Source organism: Sus scrofa, chromosome 6 (genome assembly GCF_000003025.6).
Source record: "Sus scrofa isolate TJ Tabasco breed Duroc chromosome 6, Sscrofa11.1, whole genome shotgun sequence".
NCBI classification, from domain to species: domain Eukaryota; kingdom Metazoa; phylum Chordata; class Mammalia; order Artiodactyla; family Suidae; genus Sus; species Sus scrofa.
Window position 1 is genome coordinate 166,449,916 of NC_010448.4, and position 21,267 is coordinate 166,471,182.

At 45.6% G+C, this 21,267-nt stretch overlaps 2 protein-coding genes across 4 annotated transcripts in view; one reads left to right on the forward strand and one right to left on the reverse strand.

The window, feature by feature from the left end:
• The window catches only part of EIF2B3 (eukaryotic translation initiation factor 2B subunit gamma), a 133,664-nt gene that overhangs the window by 95,998 nt on the left and 16,399 nt on the right, over positions 1 to 21,267 (forward strand). For all 3 annotated transcript variants that reach the window (XR_002345225.1, XM_021096758.1, XM_021096757.1), the window contains exons 7-10: positions 6,768 to 6,895; positions 8,026 to 8,216; positions 10,052 to 10,129; positions 10,645 to 10,793. Coding sequence is in view for 2 of the 3 variants with exons in the window: in XM_021096758.1 (XP_020952417.1) it covers positions 6,768 to 6,895; positions 8,026 to 8,216; positions 10,052 to 10,129; positions 10,645 to 10,793 (546 nt within the window). In the remaining variant the exon portion in view is untranslated. The remainder of the gene's footprint in view (positions 1 to 6,767; positions 6,896 to 8,025; positions 8,217 to 10,051; positions 10,130 to 10,644; positions 10,794 to 21,267) is intronic.
• LOC110261240 lies at positions 128 to 3,078 on the reverse strand. Its single transcript, XM_021096759.1, has 2 exons — positions 1,729 to 3,078; positions 128 to 508 (listed from the first exon to the last, which is right to left on the reverse strand). The coding sequence occupies exons 1-2, from the start codon at positions 2,346 to 2,348 to the stop codon at positions 478 to 480; spliced, it is 651 nt and encodes a 216-aa protein (XP_020952418.1). The 5' UTR covers positions 2,349 to 3,078; the 3' UTR covers positions 128 to 477.

A 21,267-nucleotide genomic window follows, 5' to 3' on the forward strand; every position in this document is an offset into this window, starting at 1 on the left:
CTTTATGGAGACGTCCATAAAGCAGAAAGGTCTTGACTGTGGGGCTGCCTCTGGGAATGAGCATCAAAGAAGCCAGCAAGTGATGCTCTCTCTCAGGGAGACGAATAGTATGAGAAAAACAGGCAAAAAGAAAAATCCTGAAAACAAAATATTTTAGGGGAAACAAGTCTCAGAAGTAGGATCAAGAGAGTGATGCCGCAGGAAGTAAAGCAAGATGGGCCTATGAATGTGAGCCTTGAGAGATTCAAAAACTATTTTAAAAATATTGCCCGTAATGCGGAGTTCCTGTCGTGGCTCAGCAGTGATGAGTCTGACTGGGATCCATGAGGATTCGAGTTCGATCCCTGGCCTCATTCAGTGGGTTAAGGATCTGGCATTGCCATGAGCTGTGGTGTAGGTCACAGACGAGGCTCGGATCCCGTGTTGCTGTGGTTGTGGTGTAGGCTGGCAGCCGTCGTTCTAACTTGACGCCTAGCCTCAGAATTTCCATGTGCCATTGTGTGTGGCCCTAAAAAGCAGTAAATGAGAAAAAAATGGTCAATATTGATTTTAAATAAATAAACAAAATATTGCCCATAGTTCTACTACTGTGAGATAATTGTGAACATTTCAGTGTATTTCCTTCCATTATTTTATATATTTGTATTTATACATATGCATACTTGAGATTATGCTATAAAAATAACTGCTTTCTGCTTGCCTTATTCAGTATTACTTTATGAGCATTTTCCTGTGTCATAAAAAATTATTTACAGGAGTTCTCTAGTGGCCTAGTGATTAAAGGACTCAGTGTTGTCACTGCTGTGGCTCTGGTTACTGCCATGGCTCAGGTTCAGTCCCTGGCCTAGGAACTTCCACATGCCATGGACATGACCAAAAAAAAAGGAATTTTGCCTATGTGATATTCTATTACATATGTTTATTCTTATTATTCCATTGTTGGATATTTGGTGTCTCTATTTTTTATACATAACATTTAGAGGATTACCCTTTTGTTCAGAGATCCTTTTTATAACCTGATTGTTTCATTTATTCAGCAAAAAAATAATTTTTTTTGGCTGTGCCTGTCACATGCAGAATTTCCCAGGCCAGGGAGCAAACCAAGCCACAGCAGTAACCCAAGCCACTGCAGTGACAACGCTGAGTCCTTAATCACTAGGCCACCAAGGAACTCCTATTCAGCAAGTATTTATGGAACATAATGTATTTTCCTCTGGATCGATTTATAGAAAGAGAATTACAGGGTAAAATAATATGAATATCTTCAAACTTTTGTTATATATTGCCAATTACTTTTCAGAAAAGATTTTAGCAGTTTGTACATTGTATGAGAGTAACTGTCTCAAAGCACCCTTATCAGTAATATGAATTCTTTTTTCTGTGTTTTCAGGGCCGCACCCCCAGCATATAGAAGTTCCTGGGCTAGTGTCGAATCGGAGCTGCAGCTGCTAGTCTACACCACGGCCACAGTAACACCAGATTCAAGCCGCGCCTGCAGTCTGTGCTGCAGCTTGTGGCAACACTGGCTCCTTAACCCACTGATGGAGGCCAGGGATCAAACCAGAGTCCTCATGGATACTGGTCGGGTTCCTGACTGCTGAGCCACAACTGGAATTCCACATCTTGTTTAGTATTTATTTCTTCAAAAATATTTTATATATTTTTTGAACATTTATATCTATTTCTCTATTAAGAATGTTACTCCTTTGTCCTGTTTATAGCACTTACTTTGTTTTTTTCATTTGACGGAGTTGTTTGTAGCTAGGAGTCACAGCTGCTGGTCTCCGTGGTAATTTCTTATTTCTAGGAGCCATCGTCTCGTGAGACGAGGCGGGTGTCTCTGGTAAGGCTGCGTGTGAGAGGGAAGGGACACAGTGAGGCTGCCGAGGCCCAGGATATTGGGTCCAGCTGCTGATCCTTAGCCCCGAGGTCAGGATGTTCGCAGTGGTTGCCTGCGGCCTGTCCTTCTTGGCAGAGCTTTGAGCTACTTCTTCTGCGGGTAGGGAGCAGGAAGGGTACTTTCGCCCTCCATTTTGCGGTGGCCTGATCGCCCGGCACGAGCAGAGGCAGGTGGCACCTGGCAGGACTGCTGCAGGTACTGTCCTCAGGTGGTTGCTCATCTCCTCAAGGGCTTCTGCCGAAGGCGCCGCGAGCCAAGACTTGCTGGCTCGCCTCTTGCGGCGACCGTTCTGTTGGGCTGCAAGATGAACGGCCATGGCTCTGAAGTCCCCCAGCTGTCTGTGCTCTGTCATGTTCAAAGGGGACGGCCTTGTTTTCCACCAGAGGGGGCCAAGGAACATTTGCTGCCCACACTGGTTTGTCACATTAAAAGGGGAGAAAAAAAGCATAGAAGAAGTGTTGTTTCATTCTTGTATTCATATGGAAATTTTTAATCTCCATCAAAGGCTCAGAAGAAAAAAATCACATTGAAATTCAATACAAGAGCTTCCAGCTTACACAGAATTTTTCAAAGGTGTTTGACTTGATCCTTTAAAAGTGACACACACCATGACCTGTGTAGCTCCAGGCTCCATAATTTTGCCTACCCTCCCCAGCCTCCGCCTGCCTTGCCCTCCTGCCTGCTCTCCTGTGTGGTCCGGCGTCAGCCTGGGGAGCCTCTTGGAATGGGCCCCCCTCCCCCGCGGCGGAAGGGGTGGGACAGAGGAAGCAGCCTTCAGGTTTATAGGGCTGCTTGTGCATTGCCTCCTCTCTGGGCCACATTACCTCACCTTTCAGTCTTGTAACTCATCTCTCTGTTTTCGTTCTCCTTATTCCAAGCTATTTTCACGGCTGCCATGTTGGGGAGTGGCTCCCATGGTCAGTGTCAAAAATGAGACACACGAACGGGGAGACCTCGACAAGGCTCTTCACTTCTGCAGAAGGGCGTGCGCCGAACAAAGGACCCTCCCCTGTTTATTCCTAACGCAGGGATGCACCTGTCCTCTCGCACGGGTCAGGTCAGGGCGCACATCCTTCTCCGTTGGCTCATGTGAGACAGATTGTTACTGGGAGACAAGGGGAAGAGGAGGGAGGTGCAGGAGGGCATTTCAGCCAAAATGGGAGCAAAATGGAGTAACCAGATTTCCTTTGATAGAAAAGACAGTACGTTACTTTCCACAACCAGAACTACCTTACCAAGAGATAAAACTGATCATGCCACTTTCCTGCTTAAAACCTACCACTGGCTTGTCTCAGTCCGGACTTTCTAGACTGCCACAGAAGGCTTTCGTTTTCATGATCTGGCTCCATTGACTCCATACTTCATCTCCTTCTGCTCATCTCCATAAATCCACAGTTAAGGCTCCCGTCCACTGAATTATGCACTCTTTGAAATCAGAAACCGTATGTTTTGAAGGCCTAGCACAGTGACTTGTTAAGTGCTGAATTAATTAATTAGTGATTTAAAATTCTAGGGAGTTCCTGTTGTGGCTCATTGGTAACAAACCTGACTAGTATCCATGCGGACGTGGGCTTGATCCCTGGCCTTCCTCAGTGCTTAAGGATCCAGCGTCGCCGTGAGCTGTGCTGTAGGTCACAGACACAGCTCAGATCTGGCGTTGCTGTGGCTGTGGTGTAGGCTAGTAGCTGCAGCTCCGATTTGACTCCTAGCCTGGGAACTTGCATGTGCTTCAGGTGCGGCCCTAAAAAGACGAAAAATTAAATTAAAATAAAATTCTAACAATATCACAGTGTGAGAAAACTAAAAATCATATGTCAGTCTCTCATTTCCTTTGCCAAGTATAAGTCAGAGGCATCCTCATTATGCCAAGGAGCTGGTCCCTTCTATCCTGTTTAAGATCCCTGGTCCATTAGACCCAGAATCCTGGCTTGATACCCTCCAGGATGCACCAGCCTCCTGGGACCCAGAGAGGCCAAGTGAAAGAGCTCAAAGCTGTTAGCCAAGGTTGCTCACTGCTTGTATCTCAGAGGTGGAAAATAAAATAGTACAGGAATTCTTTTGCCTTCTGGAAGTTCTTCTGCACATTGATCCTTGGTCTGATTTTCTTTCTGTAAGTGCTGTCCTAGACTGATCTGATTACATCAGAATAAACTGAATTTAACTTTCGTGGGATTCTTTGATAGCCATTGGTAAATAAGCACAACTGTTATAATGTGAGGGTGCCCACTCTTAAGTGGAAGGGAGGCTGAGATGTGCATGGGAAATGCTTAGTCAGTAGAGTGGACTTAAATTTGCAGAGCTTGAATCACATCAGGAGCATAGTACAATAGACGCTATGAGACAATGAAAGAAACTTAAAGAATGACCTAAAATGGTAAAATGTAATAATTTGCATAAAGAATAGAAGAATCAGGAATTCCTTCATGGCTCAGTGGGTTAAGGCGTTGGCACTGCTGTGGCTCTGGTTACAGCTGTGGTGCGGTTTGATCCTGGCCCAGAAACTTCTACCCGCCACAGGCACACACACCCCTGAAAAAGAGCAGAAGAATCACCAGTAGTTCCTCTGCATGAGGAATGTATATAGTCTTTGAATGGTGTTCTTCAGACTGTTAGTATCAGAAAAAGAAAATTTTTTTAATCCATTACCAGAACAGACTGAAAGAAAAAAAATACAGTGAGCTCCCTAGATGGAAAAAAAAATTTTTTTGGAGTTCCCACTGTGGTGCAACAGAATCAACAGTGTCTCCGGAACACTGAGACACAGGTTCCATCCCTGGCCCAGCACAGCAGGTTAAGGGTCTGGCATTGCTCTAGCTGCGGCATAGGTCACAACTGCAGCTCAGATCTGATCCTGGCCTGGGAACTCCGTATGCCATGGGGTGGCAAAAAAGGGAAGAGAGAAAAAAAAAAGTTTTTCTGATAAAATTCAGTGCCCATTCATTGATGAAAGCTCTTAGCAAGTCAGGTAGAAAAGAGAACTTCTCTAATCTGATAAAGGGCACCTGCAAGCCAATAACCTGTGCCAGCTATAAAGCCTGAGGCCCAGTATCTGCACCTAGAAGACAGTCAGCCAGTGGTAGCTCTGATGATGGAGTTAAAAAAATAACCAACAATTATCAGTCTAAATGGTAAACAGAGGAAATTGCTTGGTGGTCTAGGGTTAGGATCATACTTCACCACCGTGGTCGGGGTTCAGTCCCTGTCTGGGAACTGAGATCCCACATCAAGCCACTGTGTGATAAAATTAAATTAAAATAAAATAGAATAAAATTTAAATAAAATTTTAAAATAAATGGTAAAAGTAGAAAACTCTCTGAGTTCCTGTCGTGGCTCAGGGGTTAAGATTGTGACTGCAGTGGCTCGGGCTGCTGCAGATTCCATCTCGGCCCAGCCCCTGCAGTGGCTTAGAGGATCCGGAGTTGCCTGTGGCTTGGATTCAGTCCCTGGCTCGGGAACTCCCATATGCCCAGCTATGGCCATAAAATAGACAACAAAATTAAAGATACCATTTATAATACTAACAAAAAATGTAAGATACTCAGGATTAATCTAACAAAAAATACGCAAGGCCTTTACAGAGATTTTTTGTTTTGTTTTGTTTTTTTGGTCTTTTTAGGGCCACACCTGCGGCATATGGCTAGGGGTCAAATCGGAGCTGTAGAGGCCGGCCCACACCATAGCCACAGCAACGCCAGATCCAAGCCGCGTCTGTGACCTACACCACAGCTCACAGCAATGCTGGATCCTTAACCCACTGAGAAAGGCCAGAGATCCAGCCTGTATTCTCCTGGATCCTAGTCAGATTCATTTCTGCTGAGCCATGATGGGAACTCCTATAGAGAAATTTTTAAAGGTTTTTTTTAAAACAATTTTTTTCAAAAGACCAGAGCATTCTGCTTTCTCATGGGTCATTGCCAGTTAATAGACAGGCCCCCTGTTAAAATACACATACACGTGCACACCTAATACAAACAAGCAGGCACACGCTTTGTAGACTGGATTTTGTAAGAGACTGTTTCCTGGGAGTTCCTGTTGTAGCTCAGTGATAACGAACCCCACTAGCAACCATGAGGACGCTGGGTTCAATCCCTAGTCTTGTTCAGTGGGTTAAGGATCCAGTGTTGCTGTGAGCTGTGGTGTAGGTCGCAAACGTGGCTTGGATCTGGCATTGATGTGGCTGTGGCATAGGCCAGTGGCTGCAGCTCCAATTTGACCACTAGGCTGGGAACTTCCATATGCCATGGGTGCAGCCCTAAAAAGACCAAAAAAAAAAAAAAAAAAGGAAGTCAATTACAAAGGTTTAAAATCACAGCAAGGAATTAGAGGAGTTAAGAAGAAATGCAAATTGCATTTCAAAAAAAAAAAAAAAAGGAGTTCCCGTCGTGGCGCAGTGGTTAACGAATCTGACTAGGAACCATGAGGTTGCAGGTTCAGTCCCTGCCCTTGCTCAGTGGGTTAACGATCCGGCGTTGCTGTGAGCTGTGGTGTAGGTGCAGACGCGGCTCGGATCCTGTGTTGCTGTGGCTCTGGCGTAGGCTGGTGGCTACAGCTCTGATTCGACCCCTAGCCTGGGAACCTCCATATGCCGCAGGAGCGGCCCAAGAAATGGCAAAAAGACGTTTCTGCAAAGATCAGGGTAAGGATTCTCAAATCAGTGCACTACTCTCCCACCTCCAAGCTGTAGCTGATAGAGAACCTCGGTCCTCCGCTTCTCCAGAATCGCCAAATCCTTGCCATTTCTGATTTCTGTCCGCCCCAGAGTGGGCATGCCGGGAGGGAATTCGGCTTTTCCTTGGATGCACAGTTTTTGATTCTAACTGGATCCCGACAGTCAGATATCTCACACTTGTCCATTCTTTCTTCCTAGGTCAATCACTTCCATCCGGAGTGAACTGATCCCATACTTAGTGAGAAAACAGTTCTCCTCAGCTTCATCACAACAAGGACAAGAAGAGAAAGAGGAGGAGCTAAAGAAAAAGGAGCTGAAGACTTTAGGTCCGTGCTCGAGCGGGTGCGGTAGGGTAGGGAGGGGTAGCAACACCTCGGAAAGACCGCGGGGCAGCCCAGCCCAGCCCAGCCCAGCCCAGATGCCTGTCCTAAGGCATGAGAGTCTCGCCTCGCCAGCAGGCAGGACGGGCTCGCTGACGCCACTGCCTGAGCTCTGGACGAGCTTTGCCCAAGCAGATCCTGTCCGTGCCCTCAGGGACAGGCCGATCGGGCCACAGGTCCGCTCTCTGGCTAACAGCTCTGGTCTGGCTGTGTGCCTCATTTGACCTTTTCGACTTGAAACTCTGCCCACCACCTCTCAGCTCCCTTGTTGTCTAGGCTCTGGGACGCCTCCCTTCTGACTAAATTCAGCCTCTCCCAAGGCGAGAAAGATGAAGGGCTCTGCAGTGACGGCCCAGCCAAAGCCAACAGACTGTCTCCTTTCCAGTTTTCAGGGACGAGCTTGGGCTTGTTTGCTCTGATATCCTTACCCAGTCCTTGGCCCTTTCCTGGGCTCATAGTAGATATTCCAAAGAATATATTTATCAAAGGAAGACGTGGAGACGGGAGAGCATGGGCTTGGCATCTCAGCCCTGGGTTGGACATCTCACTCTGCCTTCTGTAGCTCTGTGACCTAAGGCCGCGCGCTCAGTCCTCGGAGCCCCACTTTTCTTTTCATAAAGTAGAAGATCTCAAATGGTTGTTACATGAGTGGAAAAACTGGGGCCCGGGGCCTGTGCTACTCCTCTCATAAGACCACGACCTGATATACTAGAAACTGGCGGCACAAAGTCCCCGGGACCGGTGGCTAAAGCCTGGACACTTGCTTGTGTCACTTCATGGGGTACAGGAGTCTCTCTTTTATTTTCCCTCGTTGTGCTTTCATATCAGTCAGACTTCCTCGTAAGACCTCTTTTTAAGCAGTTGTGTGTCATCCAGTATTACAGATGTACAGAAAAGCTACTTGCTCGTTTAGTTTGACTTAGTCTTCCAGGTTTTAGTGGGATTTCCGCCTGGTCCACACTGCATGGGTGTGCTCCGGAGGAAGAGGTGTGAGCCGTACCCTCTTTCCAAACGTGACGGGGTCTGTCTCCATCTCTCTCCTCTCTCTCGTGCATGCTCGGTTTGGTGTCCTAAAGATATTTACAGCTTTATAAAAGAAGTCGGGCCGCTGACCTTTGCTCTCCACGATGCCTGCTGGAATGCCTGTCGAGGAGACAGCCGGGAAGACTTGTCCAGATCACAGGTGCGCTGCTATGTCCACATCATGAAGGAGGGGCTCTGCTCTCGAGTGGGCACCCTAGGACTCTACATGGAGGCAAACAGACAGGTGAGAGGATGGGTTTACAAGAGGGGCCGTGGGGGTTCCCGTCCCAGGAGGAGCCCCAGCCTTTTGTCTGATTCCTTCATGAGGTTGACACTGACTTGCTCAGATGCCCTCTCGTTCCTAATGTTGAGCAAGACCCGGCATGCCAGGGGAAACCACTGGGGTGCCCAAATACAGAAAAGGGGGACGTGCGGGGCCTGGTCCATGAGGCAGAGCCTCTGTGGCTCCAGGGAAAAGCCACGATCTCTAGGAAGGCTTCACTTCAGGCCTCTGGGTTCAACAGCTTTCTCCTATTCTGCTGCGCATGGGGTATCTCTACAGCACCTCATAAACAAGCAGATAATACTGTGTGATCACTGCTGCGATGAGGTCAACACGGCACCCAGAGGAGGCTTTTCAAGGAAGGTGAGGGAACGGAGTATAGAGTAGCCCGCTGGCAAAGCGTCAGGGAGAGAATGTCTGTAAGAGCGATGTGTCTGGAAAACGGCCTTGGAGAGTGAGGCGTCTTGCTAACGCCCCCTTTTAACTCTGAGGTTTGTGAGCTACGGAGAATGAGTGCTTCTGTTGAAGGAGAAGCAGTGCCCTAAAAGAGACAGGCCAGGTTTTAGTGAAGGCAGGGGTGAAGAGGGGACAGGGCCGAGGCTGAGGGTGTGCAGGAGAGGAAGGGAAAACGCGGATTGGGGTCGAATCCCCGAGGAAAACCAGACTCAGGCATCTTCCGGACCCACACCACGTGGTAGATGTGGTCCCAGCCCCAGACGTCAAGCTGGCCTCCACCTGGATGGGTTGTAGATCCAAGGGAATCCGAGCCAGAGGGTTTATAGAAATCACAACCAGCCCGCGTTTCCCGGGGCAGACCTGGCTCATTAGCCCTAACTTAGAATCAAAGCTACCTGCGTAATTTGATTTTTAGTTTCTTTCTTCAGTTCTGTGATTAGAGTCTGGCTGGCTGGTCTGAAAGCAAGTCCATGGAGAGCCTGAGGTCAGAGAAGTGGCCTCTGCAGTGCCAGCTGGGGCTGTGCAGCAGACAGGCCCAAATGACCTTGGCTGAAGTGTAATAGAGGAGATCCCAGCGGTAAGGACTGAGGGATCAGCCTTCACGGTGCCAGGGTCTGTCCGCACTGTGGAGCTGTCTGCCACGGCCACCATCCCCACCTTGGGCATGGCCACAGTGGCCTAGGAAGTGAGCCGGGGCCTAGGCTGAGCGTGGCCAGGCCGCAGGATGCTCCTTGCTCCCTTTGGGCCTCCTCTCTCCAGATGCCGGGGCATCTCAAAGGCTAGTCTCGGAGTTCCCGTCGTGGCGCAGTGGTTAACGAATCCGACTAGGAACCATGAGGTTGCGGGTTCGGTCCCTGCCCCTGCTCAGTGGGTTAATGATCCGGCGTTGCCGTGAGCTGTGGTGTAGGTTGCAGACGCAGCTCGGATCCTGCGTTGCTGTGGCTCTGGCGTAGGCCGGGGGCTACAGCTCCTGGACCCCTAGCCTGGGAACCTCCATATGCTGTGGGAGCGGCCCAAAGAAATAGCAAAAAGAAAAAAAAAAAAAAAAAAAGAAAGAAAGGCTTCTCTCACAGCCTCCCAGCTGAAGGACACAGCACTGCTTTCAGGGAGGAGATGCTCAGCGAGGAGATGGAGGGTAACTGCAGAAGCTGTTGGTTGCATTAACAGTCCTTGTCCTGGCAGAGACACATCAGCCTCCCGCTCTGCCTCAGCCAGGCAAGAAGCTGTGGCCGCAAACTCCCCACATCTCAGACGAGACACTGGGTTCTACCTAAGTCCTACCTAAGGTGCTTTCAGGTCTTTTCCAGTCTTACTTTAGTGACCAAAACTCTTTCTTCAAGGTGTCCAAATTGCTACCTGTTATCTGTCCAGAAGAAACACTGGTGCATCCATCAGCCCAGATTGTCAGCAAACACCTGGTAAGTGCTAGCGTGGGCAGGGCAGATAGGGGACCGCCTCTGGGCACATTGAAGCTTGTCCTTGAGAAGCTGGATTGAGGCTCTAAAGCCCTGAGCCCCACTGGCCCCAGGGAAATCCTACCTTAGTTCTCTGGTTATAATATCTTACCTCCTAGCCCAGGCGCTCAAGAAGACTGCCTGGACCGATGCTGAGCCCAGCGCCGCAAACCCTGTAAGGGAGGTCCGTTGTCGTCCTGGGACTCCGACTCAGGAGCTTCCCATCTCCCTCCCTCTTCTTGCCCTGACGTGAGCACCCTCTTCGAGAGAGCACATGTATATACACAAGTGCATGAGTGTGGAAGTTTGATTTGTCTCAGAAATATTATGGGACCTTTCGGCCCTGAGGAAGGCTGGCGATGATCCCCCGCTGACGTGTCTCTAGGGGAAGCTCCCGTTAGACCCCAGCTCAGGGGATCGGAAGGCTGGTTGGCAGTTGAATGAGACGAGCGAACAGGTTTTCCATTTGCCTTTTGCAGATCGGAGCTGACAGCCTCATTGGGCCAGATACACAGGTTGGCGAGAAGTCCTCCGTTAAGCGCTCGGTCATTGGGTCATCCTGTGTCATAAGAGATAGAGTGACTGTCACCAACTCCCTTCTCATGAACTCAGTCACCGTGGAGGAGGGGTAGGTTTCCCCTTGAACCCACATGAGGCAAAGCCCCTGGTACCCCTGGGAGGCTCTGGGGGCCAGTCCAGCCTAGGAAAGGGATCAGCTTGGGGAGGGGACAAAGGGAGAAGGATGAGGGAAGGCATGGCGCCTGGGCCTTGGGTTTGGCTCCATAATAATATGGTCTGTGAAGGCATTTCCAGTGGTGTTCTCACACTCGCGGCAATCGTAGTCCTGGGAGAAGCTGCCTCCCCTTGCTTTGACATAAACTTGATGGGAGGGCCACAGTCGTGAGCCGCTGGCAGGGCTGGAAGACGCTGCACCAATGTGTAAAGGTTACTTTCCCTGTCTCAGCATCTCAGAACAGCCCTGAGGCAAGCAGAGGCCTGGGAGGAGTGGACATACAAAGCCACACTGTGTTTTTGAGGGAGAGCGAGCGTCTCTGTTACAAGTTATAGAGAATATTCCTTTATTTTAAGACACTTTATTTTTATTTTACTTTTTTTAATTTTTAAATTTATTTTTATTCTTAATTGATGTATGTTTGATTTACATTAAGACACTTTAGAATGCCCTAAAATCTTGGGTTTTGAACAGCCTGAACTTAGAGTAGAAGACTTTAATGATGCTTAATAAGATTCTTCCTCCATATGGACCTCAGGTCTTTCCTTGTTTAAAATGAAAGTGTTAGTGGTGAAAGGAAGGATATTACCAACAGTTTTCAGACTTTTTAGAAAGGAAACTTTTTCTTAAATAAATCTTATGCAGGGAGTTCCCATCGTGGCTCAGTGGTTAACGAATCCAGCTAGGAACCATGAGGTTGCGGGTTCGATCCCTGGCCTTGCTCAGTGGGTTAAGGATCCAGCATTGCCGTGAGCTGTGGTGTAGGTCTCAGACGAGGCTCGGATCCCGCGTTGCTGTGGCTCTGGTGTAGGCTGGCGGCTACAGCTCTGATTAGACCCCTAGCCCGGGAACCTCCATGTACCGCGGGAGTGGCCCAAGAAATGGCAAAAAAAGACCAAAATAAATAAATAAATCTTATGCAGGAAAAATATATATATATACACACGCACACATATGTATATATATATATATAATATATAGATAACTCAGTCACCTTGCTATACACCAGAAACTACATTGTAAATCAACTGTACTGCAATTGAAAAAAAGAAAAGACAAATCTTAGAGTTCCCTTGTGGCATAGCAGGTTAAGTATCCAGTGGTATTACTGCAGCAGCTCAGGTCGCTGCTGTGGCATGGGTTCAATCCCTGGCGCGGGAACTTCCACATGCTGCAGGTGTGGCCAAAAAAAGGGGGGAGGGGGAGATAAATCTTATGCGGTAATTCATTATTTAAAACTGATAAAAGTACAAGTGTTTGGAATACAACAGGAAAGGGGCACTACTTGTTCATCCTGTAGGGTATAAAAACTGATCTGTAAGGCAGATTTTAAAAGCCACTAGGCTAGATCAGCCTGAGATTGATTTCAGCTCTGACATCGATTGATTTCTCTGTCCAGGAAGCTGATAGGCAAGAAGGACAGGAAAAGACCAAGGCCAGGAAAAGCAGCACTGCCTCTCACAGCTGCCCTCGAGGGATTCATTTAAGGGAGGCATTTTGGGGAGAGATGCTACATCGGGATAAAAAGCTAAAGGTTAAGCCTTTGCTGTTTAGGAAGAGTAGACAGTAGACAAGAAGGAGGGAAGAGGTACCATAATTTAAAAAAAGAAGGAAGGTGTTCCCTCGTGGTACAATGGGTTAAAGATCTGGCATTGTCACTGCTGTGGCTCAGGTCACTGCTATGGCACAGGCTTGATCCCTGGCCTGAACTCCGCATGCCATGGGCACGATCAAAACGAACAAACAAAAAAACCAGAGAAGCTGGAGACCATGGGGATATTGGCCACCAAGAGCTGTCCTCCCCCTGAAAGCCCACGTCTTGACGACTCCCAGAAGCCAGGGAAACAGACCTAAAGCTTTCAGTCAGGGCTTTGGAAGAATCTTTTCTGGAGAATCTGCCAGCTCAAGAAGAAGAACCTGAATTTGTTTACAGGAGACCATCAATTTCTATTGGCCCAATCAAATCACCCTATGGTGAAAATTATGGATGACAAATTTCATTCATGTGCTTCTTTACTCTCTTTTTCCTTTTTTTTTTTTAGGACCACACCTGCTGCATATGGAAGTTCCTAGGGGTAGAATTGGAACTGCAATTGCCAGCCTACACCACAGCTACAGCGATGCCAGATCTGAGCCGCATCTGCGACCTACACCACAGCTCACGGCAATGCTGGATCCTTAACCCACTGAGCGAGGCCAGGGGTTGAACCCGCATCCTCATGGATACTAGTTGGGTTTGTTTCTGCTGAACCACAGTGGGAACTCCTATTCATGTACTTCTTTAGAATCCTCTCCTAGGAGCTCCCATTGTTGCTCAGTGGTGACGAACCTGACTAGGATCCATGAGGATGCAGCTCAATCCCTGACCTCGCTCAGTGGGTTAAGGACCTGGCATTGTCGTGAGCTGTGGTGTATGCCGCAGGTGCAGGTCAGATTCTGAATGGCTGTGGCTGTGGTGTAGGCCGGCAGCTATAGCTCCGATTCAGCCCCTACCCTGGGAACCTCCCTTTGCCGCATGTGCAGCCCTAAAAAGCAGAAACAAAACAAAAAACAAAAAAAAAAGAATCCTCTCCTAAATATGAAGAGGTGATCAAAGACTATCAGTGATCTAAAGAAAGCCTCTATGAATAAGTTTTAATTTTTTAAAAAAAAATAAAGCCTCTATCAAGAAAGAGACCAAATCAAACAAATAGAAAAAAGCAACTTAGAAAGAGACAGAGGAGCGAAAGACAAATACCACATGATGTCACGCACACGTGGAGTCTAAAATATGGCACAAATGGTCCTGTCTACAAAGTAGAAACAGATCCCAAGGACATGGAGGGGGATGAAGTGGGATGGATGGGGAGTTTGGGTTGGTAGATGCAAAATGTTACATTTAGAATGGATCAGCAGTGAGGTCCTGCTGTGCAGCACAGGGAACTATATCCCATCTCTTGGGATAAAACATGATGGAAGATAGTATGAGAAAAAGAATGTAAGGCGTTCCTGTTGTGGCGCAGCAGAAACAAATCCAACTGGGAACCATGAGGTTGCGGGTTCGATCCCTGGCCTCGCTCAGTGGGTTAAGGATCCGCCATTTCCGCAAGCTGTGGTGAGGTCGAAGACACAGCTCAGATCTAACATTACTGTGGCTCTGGCGTAGGCTGGCAGCTGTAGTTCCAATTAGACCCCTAGCCTGGAAATCTCCATATGTCGCAGGTGCAGCCCTAAAAAGACAAAAAATTAAAAAAATATTTAAAAAGAGAAAAAGAATGTATATATTTATGTGACTAGGTCCCTGTGCTATACAGCAGAAATTGACACAACACTGTAAATCAACTATACTCAACTAAAAAAAGGGACAGAAGAGTTCCCTGGTGGCTCAGTGGGTAAGGATCCAGCATTGTCACTGCTGTGGCATGGATTCATTCTCTATCCAGGGAACTTCCGCATGCTGCAGGCACAGCCAAAAAAAAGAGAGAAAGACGGAGACGCTACAGGTAGAGAAAAATACTTTCAAACAACCTGTCATTTTAAAGAACAAAAAACAAACTCTAGGAAATTTAAAATACGATAACAAGAAGGAACACCTCAATAAAAGAATATAAATTTGAAATTTCCCAGAAAGTAGACCAAAAAGACAAAGAGAATATAAAAGAGAAATGATAGAATATGAGAGAACTAGTCCAGGATGTCCAACATCCAAAGAGGAGTTCCATAAAAAGAGAGTAGAGAAATTACTTAGGAAACTGGTGTTCCCTTTGTGATGCAGCAGAAACGAATCCAACTAGTAACATGAGGTTGCAAGTTCGATCCCTGGCCTCTCTCAGTGGGTTAAAGATCTGGTGTTGCCGGGAGCTGTGGTGTAGGTCACAGACTTGGCTCGGATCCCACATTGCTGTGGCTGTGGCCAGCAGCTACAGCTCCGATTAGACCCCTGGCCTGGGAACCTTCATATGCTGGGGGTGCGGCCCTAAAAAGCAAAAAAAAAAAAAGAAAGAAAGAAAGAAATTAAAAAGGAACTGGAGTTCCCTTTGTGGCACAGCAAAACGAATCCAACTAGTAACATGACATTGCAAGTTCGATCCCTGGCCGTTTCACTCAGTGCGTTAAGGATCCTGTGTGGCTGTGGGCTGGCAGCTCTAGCTCTGATTTGACTCCTAGCCTAGGAACCTCCATATGCTGCGAGTATGGCCCTAAAAAGCAAAAAAAAAAAAGAAAAAGAAAAAAGAAAGAAAGAAATAATATAAGGAAATGTTCCAGAATTGAAAGATAGGAATTTACAGAATGAAAGGACCTGCTAAGGGCCCAGCACAATGGTAAAAATAAACCCACATCAAAAACAAAAACAAAAAAACCCACATCATTGTGAAATTTCAGAATGTCAGAGACAAAGCATGCTATAAGCTTACAAAGAGAAGTGAATAGGCCATGCACAACTAATCAGGAACCAGAATGGGCTTATCAGGAGCAGCAATGAAAATTAGAAGATATTAGAACAATACCTTCAAAATTCTGAAGGAGAATTAGTATCAACTTAGAATTCTATACTCAAACTAAGTATTAATCAAGTATGTCAGTAGAATAAAGACATTTTCAGGCATGAAAAGGTGTGTTCCATGAAAATGAAAAGTAAACGAAAAGGAAATAGATAGCAAGTAAGAGATCCAAGTCAGAAAAGGCAAAAAGGGAATCCATGGCACAATAGCAAAGGCAGATCCAAGGATGACAGCCATGCATGAAGCATAAAGGGAGCAGATGGTCCAGAATGGAATCCAGGAAACATTAATCAGAAAGATGAAACTGATAAAATGCCAGATACATATAAACATCTTGAAAGATGTAGGCAACCAGCTAAAAGTTGGGTTTGAATTATTAATAACATAGAACACTATCTAACAAAAACAAAACAATTATTAACTGTTGGTTTTGGTTTTGATTTTTTTAAGTTGTGGAATTTCCTTTGTGGCTCAGCGGTTAATGAACCCGACTAGGATCCATTAGGACATGGGTTCAATCCCTGGCCTCGCTCAGTGGATTAAGGATCTGGAGTTGCCGAGAGCTGTGGTGTAGGCCAGCAGCTGTAACTCCGATTTGACCCCTAGCCTGGGAACTTCCATATGCCGTGGGTGTGGCCCTAAGAAGCAAAAAAATAAAAGTTGTGTAAGAAAGGAAAAGGCATCGCAGTTTGCTGTTTCTCAACTATGAATTAGAATTTACAGGAGTTCCCTTTGTGGCTCAGCAGTTATCAAAACCGACCAGGATCCATGAGGATGCAGGTTTAATCCCTGGCCTCGTTCAGTGGGTTGAGGATCCAGCATTCCATGAGCTGTGGTGTAAGTTGCAGACGAGGCTCGGATCCCGCATTGCTGTGGCTCTGGTGTAGGCTGGCGGCTACAGCTCTGATTAGACCACCAGCCCGGGAACCTTCACATGCCACACTTTTAACCCTAAAAAAGGCGAGAGAGAGAGACAGAGAGAGAGGGAGAGGGAGAGAGAGGGAGAGAGAGGGAGGGAGGGAGGAGAAAGAAAGAAAGAGAGATCGGGAGTTTGGGCTTATCAGACACAACTTAGAATAGATTTACAAGGAGATCCTGCTGAGTAGCATTGAGAACTATGTCTAGATACTCATATTGCAACAGAACAAAGGGTGGGGGGAAAAAAAGTAATGTATACATGTAAGGATAACTTGATCCCCTTGCTGTACAATGGGAAAAGAAAATTTAAAAAAAATCTGGGAGTTCCCGTCGTGGCACAGTGGTTAATGAATCTGACTAGGAACCATGGGGTTTCGGGTTCGATCTCTGGCCTTGCTCTTTGGGTTAAGGATCCTGCATTGCTGCGGCGCTGGCATAGGCTGGTGGCTACAGCGCCGATTAGACTCCTAGCCTGGGAACTTCCATGTGCCGTGAGAGCGGAACTAGAAAAGGCAAAAAAAAAAAAAAAATCTGATCTACAAAAAAAAAAAAGAGAGAGGAGAAAGAGAGCGAGAGAGGAGAAAGAGAGAGAGAGAAAGAAAGAGAGAGAGAGAGAGAGAGAGAAAGAAAGAAAGAAAGAAAGAAAGAAAGAAAGAAAGAAGAAAGAAAGAAAGAAAGAAAGAAATGTGACTTATGTAGTCATAATAAACATTGATCATTGACCCAAATTATGCTATAACTATACTGAAAGAGTGAAGGGCAGAAAGGGAAAAAGGGAGCGGCGAGCGAACACCTCATCTTCCATAGTGAGGAAGATGCCTAAAACTGAAAAATCGGAGAGTAGTAATATTTGTTATTATCTGTAGACAGGGAAGTAAATACTGAAATACTCAGCAAAAATAAGTCAAAGGCTTGCCTCTGGGAAGAAGGAAGTGAGTAGAGGGGACAGGAGACTACTTTTTTTTTTTTTTTTTTTATAATGACATTTTTTTCAGTACAGCTGGTTTACAGTGTTCTGTCAATTTCTACTGTACAGCATGGTGACCTGGTCACACATACATGTATAGATTCTTTCTCACATTATCATGCTCCGTCCTAAGTGACTAGAATAGTTCCAGTGCTGTAAGAGCAGGATCTCATTGCCTATCCATTCCAAAGGCAATAGCCTGCACCTGTTAACCCCAAGCTCCCCATCTATCCCACTCCGTCCCCCTCAGCAACCACAAGTCTGCTCTCCAAGTCCATGATTTCTTTTCTGGGGAAAGGTTCATTTGTGCTGTATATTAGATTCCAGTTATAAATGACGTCATGTGGTATTTCTTTCTCTTTCTGACTTATTTCACTCAGTATAAGAGTCTCTAGTTCCATCCATGTTGCTGAAAATGGCATTGTTTTTATTCTTTTTATGGCTGAGTAGTATCCCCTGTGTATATATACCACATCTTCCCTTTTTTTTGGTCTTTTTTTTTTTTTCTTTTTAGGGCCACACCCACAACATATGGAGGTTCCCAGGCTAGGCATCTAATCAGAGCTGTCGCTGCTGGCCTACACCACAGCCACAGTAACGCCAGATCCAAGCCACGTCTGCAACCTACACCACATCTCACGGCAACGCAAGATCCTTAACCTACTGAGTGAGGCCAGAAATCGAACCTGCAACCTCGTGGTTCCTAGTTGGATTCGTTTCTTCTAGGCCACGACGGGAGCTCCGATACCACATCTTCCTAATCCAGTCATCTGTCACGGGCATTTGGGTTGTTTCCATGTCTTGGCTGTTGTGAATAGGGTTAGGGTTAGGGTTAGTGCTGCAGTGAACACGCGGGTGCATGTGTCTTTTTCAAGGAAAGTTTTGTCCGGATAAATGCCCAAGAGTAGGATTGCTGTGTCATGTGGTAGTTCCATGTATAGATTTCTAAGGTGCCTCCATACTGTTCTCCAGAGTGGTTGTACCAGTTTACATTCCCACCAACAGTGCAGGAGGGTTCCCTTTTCTCCACACCCCCTCCAGCATTTGTTATTTGTGGACTTTTTAATGGTGGCCATTCTGACTGGTATGAGGTGGTATCTCGGGGTAGTTTTGATTTGCATTTCTCTAATAATCAGGGATGTTGAGCATTTTTTCATGTGCTTGTTGGCCGTCTGTATATCTTCCTTGGAGAAATGTCTATTCAGGTCTTTTGCCCCTTTTTCCATTGGGTTGTTGGCATTTTTGCTCTTGAGGTGTATAAGTTGCTTGTATATCCTAGCGATTAAGCCCTTGTCAGTTGCATCATGAAACTATTTTCTCCCATTCTGTAAGTTGTCTTTTTGTTTTCTTTTTTGTTTACTTTGCTGTGCAAAAGCTTGTCAGTTTGATTAGGTCCCATTGGTTTATTTTTGCTCTTATTTCTGTTGCTTTGGGAGACTGACCTGAGAAAACATTCGTAAGGTTGATGTCAGAGAATGTTTTGCCTGTGTTCTCTTCCAGGAGTTTGATGGTGTCTTGTCTTATATTTAAGTCTTTCAGCCATTTTGAGTTTATTTTTGTGCATGGTGTGAGAGTGTGTTCCAGTTTCACTGAGTTGCATGCAGCTGTCCAGGTTTCCCAGCACCATTTGCTAAAAAGACTGTCTTTTCCCCATTTTATGTTCTTGCCTCCTTTGTCAAAGATTAATTGACATAGGTGTCTGGGTTTATTTCTGGGTTCTCTCTTCTGTTCCATTGGTCTGTCTGTGTGTTTTGGTACCAGTACCACACTGTCTTGATCACCATGACTTTGTAATATTGCCTGAAGTCTGGGAGAGTTATGCCTCCTGCTTGGTTTTTGTTCTTCAGAACTGCTGTGACAATTCTGGATCTTTTGTGGTTCCATGTAAATTTTTGGATTGTTTGTTCTAATTCTGTGAAAACTATCATGAGTAATTTGATAGGGGATTGCTTTGGGTAGTATGGCCATTTCTTTTTTTTTTTTTTTTTTTTTTTTGTCTTTTTTGTCTTTTTTGCCATTTCTTGTCCCGCTCCCCGGCATATGGAAGTTCCCGGGCTAGGGGTCAAATCGGAGCTGTAGCCACCGGCCTACACCACAGCCACAGCAACGCGGGATCTGAGCCGAGTCTGCGACCTACACCACAACTCACGGCAACGCCGGATGCTTAACCCACTGAGCAAGGGCAGGGATTGAACCCGCAACCTCATGGTTCCTAGTCGGATTCGTTAACCACTGCGCCACGACAGGAACTCCATTATGGCCATTTTTACAATATTAATTTTTCTGACCCATGAGCATGGAATATCTTTGTATCTTCTTTAATTTCCTTGATTAATGTTTTATAGTTCTCAGCATATAAGTCTTTCACTTCCTTGGTCAGGTTTTTTCCCAGGTATTTGATTTTTTGGGGGTGCAATTTTAAAAGATACTGTATTTTTTATTCGTTTTCTAATATTTCATTGTTAGTATATAGAAATGAATGTTAATCTTATATCCTGCTACTTTGCTGAATTTGTTGATCAGTTCAACTAGTTTTTGAGTTGAGTCCTTAGGGTTTTCTTTTTTTTTTTGCCTTTCATCTTTTTTTTAGGGCCACACCCACAGCATATAGAGGTTCCCAGGCTAGGTGTCTAATCAGAGCTGTTGCTGCTGGCCTACACCACAGCTCATGGCAATGCCAGATCCTTAACCCACTGAGTGAAGCCAGGGATCGAACCCGAAACCTCATGGTTCCTAGTCAGATTCATTTCCGTTGCACCACGACGGGAACTCTTAGGGTTTTCTATATATCATGTCATGTCATCTGCATACAGTGACAGTTTTACCTCTTCTCTTCCTATTTGGATGCCTTTTATTTCTTTTGTTTGTCTGATGGCTGTGGCTAGGACTTCCAATACTATGTTGAATAACAGTGGTGACAGTGGGCATCCTTGTCTTGTTCCAGATTTTAGTGGGAAGGCTCTCAGCTTTTCTCCATTGAGTATTATATTTGCCGTGGGTTTGTCATAAATGGTTTTAATTATGTTAAGGTATATTCCCTCTGTACCCACTTTGGTAAGAGTTTTGATCATGAATGGATGTTGGACTTTGTCAAATGCTTTTTCTGCATCTATTGAGATGGTCATGTGGCTTTTGACTTTTCTTTTGTTAATGTGGGGTATGATGTTGATTGATTTGCGTATGTTGAACCATCCTTGTGAACCTGGGATGAATTCCACTTGGTCGTGATGTATGATCTTTTTTATGTGTTGTCGGATTCAGTTGGCTAAAATTTTGTTGAGAATTTTTGCGTCTATATTCGTCAAAGATATTGGCCTATCGTTTTCTTTTTTGGTGGTATCTTTGGTTTGGAATTAGGGTGATGTGGGCATCATAGAATGTCTTTGGGAGTGTTCCTTCTTCAACCTTTTGAAGCAGTTTAAGGAGGATGGGTGTAAGTTCCTCTTGGTATGTTTGGTAGAATTCGCCTGTGAAGCCATCTGGTCCTGGGCTTTTATTTGTAGGGAGTGTTTTTATGACATATTCAATTTCATTTCTAGTGATCGGTCTGTTCAGTTGATCTATTTCTTCTTGGTTCAGTTTTGGTGGGCTGTACGTCTCTAGCAAGTTGTCCATTTCTTCCAGGTTGTCAAATTTGTTGGCATACAGTCGTTCATAGTATTCTCTCATGGTTTTTTGTATTTTGTAGTATCCTTTGTGACTTCTCCTTCTTCATTTCTGATTTTGCTTATCTGGGTTTTTTCTCTCTTCTTGGTTAGTCTAGCCAGAGGTTTGTCAATTTTGCTTACCTTTTCAAAGAACCAACTCTTGGTTTTATTGATTTTTTTTCTATTGTTTTTTGAATCTCTATTTATTCATTTCCTCTCTGATCTTTATGATTTCCTTCCTTCTGCTGACTTTAGGTTTTGTTTGTTCTTCTTTTTCTAATTCGTTTAGGTGGGGGGTTAAGTTATCAATTTGAGATTTTTCTTTGTTTTTTGAGGAAAGCCTGTATTGCTGTGAA

Bases quoted from the DNA above. Each gene is read 5' to 3' on its own strand.
- LOC110261240 (XM_021096759.1), bottom strand. From the start codon at position 2,348: ATGCTTTTTTTCTCCCCTTTTAATGTGACAAACCAGTGTGGGCAGCAA. The intron at 509-1,728 runs GTAAGTGCTATA...ACTGCTTTTTAG, and splicing joins CGTCAAATGAAAAAAACAAA to GGCCACACACAATGGCACAT.